The following is an 8,545-nucleotide window of genomic DNA, read 5'->3' on the forward strand; positions in this document are numbered from 1 at the left end:
CTGGTCCAATCCGCCATGTTTGTCTCTCTCTGTTTATTTTTCTCCTTTTCTACCCGAAAACATGCACACCTCCCCCATCTCCCCATCTCCTGCTCCCACAATCCACCGCTCTCTTTGCCTTCCTCTCTCTAAACACATGGCACACTGTATATTATGTGTGAGCGTGTCATTATTTCGCTCATTTAGCGTTTAGAAGCAGCGTGTAAGTACAGAAAAATGGACTATAACACATTATACTGTAGCTGCAAGCAGGAATGAGTGTTCATTAGTGTACTGTAGCTGCTAATAACTAGAAGTCCTCTGAAACTGCTGAATAAACACATCATGGTTAAGCGTAGCAGCAACTATCTAAAGTATGTCTTCATAGGTATCGTATTTGACAAATTCAGTGCACCACATCTGCCTGTAACTATATCACAGTGTGTCATAAACCAGTTTGAACTGTTCTGCATAGACTGTAAATGAAGTTCCAAATAATGAATCCAGTTTGCGGTGACTATGTCTTGTTCTGCACTGGATTACAAAAACAGTTTTTTCAGTCATAATTTTGGCCATTTTTTAAAGTGATGTTTGTGCTCACTTGTAGGATGTGATTGTAAACTCTCCTCCGTGTTCTGGCATTTCATAGACGCCACGAATAATTAGTTACTACACAAAGTAAGCAAAAACACAGTTAACACATTGCACATAGAAGCACACAGAAGAGCTGAGCTCCCGCGTTACACCAAGTGCCATGTCAGTAGCATGCATCAGTCTATCGCCTCGTGTTAATTGTGATCCTTCCCAAACATTTAGCCTTCTAGGAGCTGCCAGTGGGAAATTTTGTTCTCTGCTGATTCACCCGTAAACCACACCGAGCCAGCGCTTTCTCATCCAGCACTGTGCTCATAACTGCAGGGCTGAACCGCCACCGAATGACTTTTCAGACTGCAAGGTAACAGGAGGGATTTTTACAAAGGTATCTCACAAAGCAACGTCTGCATCAGGGTTACTTCTTTCTATCAGTGTATTTTTCTTGTTCACAGTCCAATACAAAGAATCGTCTAATCATTGCATTCCACAGTTCACACAGACTGCTGCAACGTTCTCCAGGAGCATCAGGCATGGCACTCGCATGAGATGGTGTTTAAAATTCCCAACCGACGGCCAACTCCAACTTTGCCAGGAATTTTGGTGTTGAGCTCATAGAAGAATTTACAAGGATATTGTTTTGACTCTGGTTTGTCAAAGGGCTGCATTCTCCAAAAGGCACGATCGATAAATCAGTCAATTCAGAGGCATCAGTTTAATATGGATTACCCACTGCAACCTCTCACACAACCAGCAATCAGGGGCAACTTGGGTTTCATCAAAAGACACATTTACTGTTTTGAATAACGCCTAAATAACTGGTGGCACAAATTTTAACCAGAGGTCAACTCAAGCCAGATCCTCCATTGTAGAAATTCACAAACTTGCCCAAAATGGACACAAGCCTGTATAACCTACATGCATGTCACCGCTGGCCTTTTGAGCCATACCTGACTCATGCTGTCATAGCTCTCCCACATCATGACAGGTCAGGAACATTTACTGGGAGGGCTGCTTCCCAACTCAAAATTGGGAGTTTGCAGGCCAGAGTTTTGGTTCTCGGCTGGATGCGGTTCAGACGGAGCTGTGAAGCACAATAGAGTGGAAACACACCATAATGGAACAAACAATTGTTGCTAGGCTTTATTATCCCCAGGCGAGTGTCAGGGAGACAGAAATGAGCCGCGAGCTGACACTTACCGTATACAGCGCAACAAGCTAACACAAACTGTCTCTCCTTCTCACACACATACATCTACTTGCAGACACCAAACAGCTGTGGGTGTAATAATTTGTCGCTACAAGAGCACAATTTAAGAAGCTAGTTGAAGGCCACAACTCCCTCCTGCTGCAGTTATGGTGGATTTGATCTAATAATCCTGCTCAACCTCCTCAGCAGACTTTCTATCACTTGCCAGGATACACATCATCATAAAAAACAATTAAAAACTGTTGTATTCAGCTCTACAGGTTGTCAGAAATTAACACATGAAGTCATAAAACACCTTGAACAGATGTGACAAACAGTGTGGGGGTAGTTGGAACCTGTTTACCTGCAATACACACACCATCACACATCTTACAATATCATACATGCTTATAATCGCACACATTCTGAGTTGGCCAAGTAGCTCCACCAGCTAACAATGACTGTCACCATGTGTGTGTAATCTGTGCTCACAGGGAATTTAAATATATTTTAAATATATATTTAGTAAAATAAGACTGTATGGTTAATGTTAGTCCTGACTGAGTAAAACAAGCAGTGGAATTTAAAAATGTAGTTTCAGATACTTTAGATACAGGGTGGTAGTTTAATCACACACGAACAGCTGCAGACACCACAGACGCATAGTTGTTGGTATGAAGCTACTTTACTGGACTGCCAAGCATGCGTACTACCAGCCTTCTACAATAGTTGCCATGCAACACTAATTTTGGGTCAGCACAGACTAGCAGACTTGTGGAGAAGATGAAAGTGACGTCAGATGCGAAGGCCTTCACATACCTGGAGACACAGACAGTAGACTGGCTGAAGAGTGACCATTTTATCTGAGGGATTATAAAATCTGTTCTTTTTTTTTAAATCTATCATGTATTTTTTATGCAAAATCAAATAAATGTAGTGAATCTGAAGCTACTATTATCAAGCAAAAAGTGGAAAACTACTGTAGCTGAAAAATAAAAGCTGCACGTGCAGAATGAGGCCAAATGAGGCATTCAGCATCTACCAAGACAGAGTCTGTCTTCATATAAACAGACAAAGAAAAAGAAGGAATTGATGCTACTTAAGTCTTTGGGATGAGCATGCACCATATATGCATAAATATGTGTGAGAATAATATTGCTCCTCTCACTGTAAAGATGCCACCTAGGTTAAAGGTAGAACCTTTGAAAGGGCAATAAATGCAAAAAGGCTGAGAATTAGTCGATGAAGTTAGTATTAGAAGAAGAAAAAGGATAAAGATGTGAGCGGAGCAGCCCATGACAGGGAGGATGGAAACAAAATGTGCAAGGAGATTCCTATGGGATGGTGCTGCTATTCCTGTCCAGGAGAGGGACGGGAGACAAGTGTCTGATTGAGGATTTGTGGATGGGGTGGAGGGCTGTGTGGTGGTGGTTAAAGGCTCAGGACAGCCAGCCAGAGCAGAGCAGCAGAAATATACCACAAGCATCTTCACTGCTTGTCCACCTTGAACATCCCTCTGACAGCAGCAGGAGTTACACATGTTGACATAGTAACTGCCCTCATCTAGAAAATCCACAGAGCAGACATGGAGGAGAGGACAGACGGAGAGGAAGACCTAAAGGACTTCAGTAGGAATCAGAAAGGAGGTCATGTGTTTGTATTTCATGTTTATTTTTTTTTTTAAAAAACAACAACTTCAGTCTTAATAATGAATTTAATGGATTCCATTCTACGGTTTAAAAATGGAAAATTAATCCCTGGAAATTCCTGTTGACTTTCCATATAAATAGTAATTTGTGGTGTGGTTAAGTGGTAAAACGGCAGCAATTAACCGTACAAAGTAAGAAAACTATCAATGGCTGTCACCTGAATTTGTTTCCCCCGTGTGAGCTACGCCAAAATGTTCATAAATAGTTTAGAAGCAGAGGAAAAGAGAGAGGGGAAAAGAAAAGCATTCACATGTTGGTTTATGGGGTTTCCAGTGAGCAAACACACACATCTATTTCTGCATCGCTTTCACTTCTCTCTCTGAACGTTTCCACAGAGAATCCTCTAACATCCTCACACTGGCTCCTAACATGCCTTCACACTGACCACAGCGACACTGAGAGAGGGACGGGATAAAGGGGAGGTCACTCTGTCACCGCCTCTTCCTTCACTCTCCTCCCCCTCAGTCCTCATCACATTCCTCCAGCGTCCCCTTTTTGAAGAGATGACAGATGACTGTCCTCTCATCTGTCTTTGCGCTTTACCGCCACACTGTCCCCATTCACAGCTGCATGCATGTGAGTATTGTTTGTGAGAGCGGAGGGAAGGAGAAAGCAACCCCTGCTCACCTCCAGACCACCGCTCCTTCAGCGCCCCTCGCCACCGCAGATTGAGGCCATAAATTAAATGTGACAGAAATAACGGGTCGGGGATGCCAGGGTCAAAAGACTGCAAGAAATCCAATCGACATGAAACGGATGCCAGACGTGCATGTCACAAGTCACATATCACCCCCAGTGTTTGTTCCTGCCACTGTGGGTGTGGAGGGTGAACGACCAGGCCAGAGGCATGATGTCAGAGCCCTCACATCTCCCTTCACACAGGGTTCCTCACAAGAAGATGGACTTATTACACTTTTACATTCAGACAACAGCAAGACCTGCTACGACAGCTTACAGCTGTTTGAATAATCATCTCTTGCTGTTTCACCATGACTTGTACTTGTGACCTGAGGGACAACATGGATGCCATGTGAAACACTGGTTATTAAAGGGAATGATTTACACAAAATCCATGTTTTAGGGGACAGCCGGACAACGGGGCACAGCTGACAGACTAAAGGTGCTTTTAGACTGCAAGTGGTCATTACGGCTGCATCCTTTGGTTTCTGTGGAAACACAGAGGACGAACGCTGCTTCATTAAATGACCAGGCTCTGTGGTCCTGCCATCAGAGTTCAGGATGTTCTGACTTTTTCAATTTGAATTCAGTTTAATTCAATTTTATTTGTATAGCGCATATTTACAACAACAAGTCATCTCATAGCGCTTCACAAAGGCAGAAACACCCAAAAATCCAAAACATTTGGATTCCCTATAAGCTTCAGCAGTCCGCAAGCAGTTGTGACTTGACCATGACAACTCCACAAACAACAGAGGGACATGATGGAGATGAAGAGGTGCTTCATCTGAATGACACACCTTAGACTGAACAGGGAAAAGCAAGGCCGGCTTCAAATGTGATCTGGGATAACGGTTTAGCTACTAATAGAAAAATCTGCAATGATAAATTATTCTTCATGGTATATTGCTCACGTAGCCCCTATATTTTGGTGTAATCCACTCTGTTTAGCTGCTGTGTGGACGATGCTAATATGGTCATGTTTAGCGGGTTTAATGTTTACCATGTTGTTTAGCATGTTATCTAAGTACAGCTTAGCCTGAGTGTCATTAGTTTTAAATGGTGTTTGGTTGTTTTTGTTGTTGAGGAATTCCACTCAAAACCCCAGAGTCAAAAATCAGAGGATGACTAGTTTTCTAGGATTCATCCATCCATGAATATCTGTCCCTAATGTCACAGCAAACCACTGATTACTATCATTTGTATTTGAACATTTCTGACTCTAGTTCTGATGTTGCTTATCAGATCCAGGTCCAAGCAAGTCTTGAATCTGATTCTACGTTACTGCAACAGTAAAATACTGCTTTTAAGGCATGAGTAGTGATAATCTAATGATCAGTCACAGGAGACATTTACCACTTTTAAACCCATAGTACACTTTCCTGACTATGCTTGCATACTTTTACTTTGAGTAACGTTTTCAATACAGTAAGGTATTAGTACTTCATGTAAGTAAACGATCTGAGTACTTCCTCCTCAGCTGCCCGCCTGTCTATCAAGGTTCATCTCATTTTGCCACTCCATTCTGTAGAACATACCGGCCTGGCTTCACCACGCCATCACTCTGTTATAAGGGCATAAACACTCTGGCGTGTTTGTATTTCTTCAAACCAGTCACAGTTGTTCTGGGCTGAGGAAAGGATGAGTCTCCAGCCTCAAAACAATGACAGTGGAACTGTTTCAGTGTGGCAGGTTGCTGCCTGGAGTTGTGTGGTGTGAAGAAAATAGTAACACCTAGACGGCAGAAGGTGGGAGAATGTTGACTTAAATGATTGGTGGCTTATGCCCACGTCCTACATCTGCTGAGTCAGCATAATAAAGGTAAACAAACAGTACGGATGGATGGCGGTAGATAGAAGGTGAGTCAAATTTATTTCGTAAGGAATTAGCAGAATGGAAATTAAACTTCCTTAATGATGTTCAGAATCACATTTTTAAAGCTGTTTTTAAGCTTTTTTGCAATGCCCACCCCTCCATACCACTCTGTAGCTGTTGTGATGTTCCAGTCTACACCAAAGTGGTGAGCCAACCAGCACTGCAACCCTGGAAGAGCTAAAAAAGCTTAAAGTGACAAGTTCTGATTTGCCATATGCAAAGACGTCCTCCAGTTACAGAGAGCAGAGCCAATAACATGTGACTGTACTCTCTCCTTTCTTTATCATGTCAAACAAAGTAGATTTTTTTTTTCAATTTGTACCAACTAGAGCACAGCAGCACACACCTGCTCATAGACTTTCACTGACTTTGCAGAAACTCACTTCATCTGACGTCACCAACATCTTATACAATGTAAACTCTTTGTTTGGTTCTAATTAAACAAAAGGCATCACACAGCTGGACACAACCCTTTGCTTCTTGTAAGTGATTCACTTTCAGACAGGAAGCAGCTCACTGTCCCACAGCATTCCCATTTCTACGTCTTACCATCAGAGCGGTGGATGCAGGTATGCTGGTTGTCACTGAGGAAGAAGCCGTCTGTGCACTGACACTCGTAGCTCCCCATCGTGTTGACACACACTTGTTGGCATCCGCCGTTGTTGTCCAGACACTCGTCCACATCTGTTTAGATGAGGGGACACAAAGAGAGATAAAGGAGAGTGAGGGAGATAAAGCTAAGCATGGCAGCGTGGTGGAATAACAGACCATTAGGCTTCATAAATAAACACGTGTCACTGAGAGTTTATGTGCTGGGAAATGTCTGATGAGAGGGATGACATGAGAGTCAGGAATGTGAGGGCTACACACACACACACACACACACACACACACACACACACACACAGAAGACATGTTGTCCCACCAGGCTGATCCTGGCTCAGTATGTGACTGAATAAAACTTGTGGCAGTAGGTGTAGCAGGGCTTTGTGGATGTGTGTGTCTCTAAAGTGTGTGTGAGTGTGTGTGAACGTGCGATGTGCACATACTAGTGCACAAGTATGTTTATAGGACCCCACTGTGCAGCGGAAAGGCCTGTAAATTTCCAATGGGGCATTTTGATGGGGCTGAAGTGAAGTGGAAACATGTAACACCCTCCACTGACTTTAACAGGGATCAAACAGGGCCGCCCGTGTGTGTGTGTGTGTGTGTGTGGGTGTGTGTGTGGGTGTGTGTGTCTGACCAGGGTGACTATGCATTGTGTTTAGTCTGACGTGCTGAGGTTGACCTAGCACATGGTGCAGTCAGGTTACACAAACACAGAAATACTGTTGATAACACGAGAGAGCAGGCAGTCGAACAACAACACACAAAGCTGCAGCTTGGTCTCCATCATGCTGAACAAATGTTTCCTACCTGAGCCTCCAACGCTGTTATCAAACAAATAGCATCAAGCAAGAACAAAAGCATTATAGAGTCCCCCTTCAATCCTTCAGTCCCACCAAAAGAACTCATCTCTTTGTATCAAAGTTATATGTTTAGATGTGTTTTTTTTTTCTCCTCTCCAGCCTTTAGCTGACCTCTACCATGCTGTTTATAAAATGTGTGGATGTAGTCTCTGCCTCTCTCACCAACCACCGGTCACCATGCGCTGCAACTTCAACACATCAGCTCACCTACAACTCTGCTCAAACACTGTAAAACTACTCTACACGACACAATGACAAATATAATACTAAATTAATTCAGCTGTACATGTTTGAACCAATAAGGATAACGACACAGAAAGCCCTGCTCTCAGACTGATAGGATTGGTTCCTCAGGTTTGTATCATGTGAAGGCTCAGAGGCCTGAATCTGTCTTTTTAAGGCTGTCAGCAGGAAACGCTGAGTGGGAGTGTTGACGACTGGTTTTGCACGTGATATGTTTTCTATTATACACAAAAAAAAACAACATATGGCGTATTAACAAGTTAAACATAAGTATGTAAAATGTTCCATTTCATAAACTGTTCATGGCGTTCTAGTTACCTTGTATTAATCACCTTTAAAATGTTGCTTGTGATTTAAAAGAAAACTAAACTGCATGACTGTGATAAAGGCTGAACACATGAAGTACTTTGTATTCTGTAAATAAAGCGTCCGTGAGTGAAACCCTCCTCTGTGATCCTAGTTAACACAAGAAGTGTAGCGCAGAGGAAATTCAACAGGCAAGCTTCTAAAAACTGTGTCTGTGTAAATTACAGAAATGGTGGGCAAGCTTGAAAGGAACTCGTTTGCAAACCATGTCATCCGACCACATGTGAAGGAAAAAGCGTTTACGACGGTTCTAAATGGCCAAACTCAAAGGCATGGTGAAAGGTCTGTCATCACAAAGTGGAAAGATGATAATCGCTCAGTGAGGGGAACTGTGGACGCTTTGCAGAGCCTGTGGCAGAACCCAGTTCTGGTGCTGCACTTGATTTTACATACAAGACATGACTGAAGTAAATGTGTTAAGATGAAAATTAGACCATTTTTTAGCT

General features: G+C 42.8%; 1 protein-coding gene across 2 annotated transcripts in view; it reads right to left on the reverse strand.

Moving 5' to 3' along the window:
• scube1 (signal peptide, CUB domain, EGF-like 1) overlaps positions 1 to 8,545 on the reverse strand; it is a 127,705-nt gene that overhangs the window by 79,892 nt on the left and 39,268 nt on the right. For both annotated transcript variants that reach the window (XM_008288233.1, XM_008288242.1), the window contains exon 4: positions 6,571 to 6,705. In XM_008288233.1, the coding sequence (XP_008286455.1) occupies positions 6,571 to 6,705 (135 nt within the window). The remainder of the gene's footprint in view (positions 1 to 6,570; positions 6,706 to 8,545) is intronic.

Source organism: Stegastes partitus, unplaced genomic scaffold, assembly GCF_000690725.1.
Source record: "Stegastes partitus isolate 25-593 unplaced genomic scaffold, Stegastes_partitus-1.0.2 Scaffold12, whole genome shotgun sequence".
Taxonomy (NCBI): Eukaryota; Metazoa; Chordata; class Actinopteri; family Pomacentridae; genus Stegastes; species Stegastes partitus.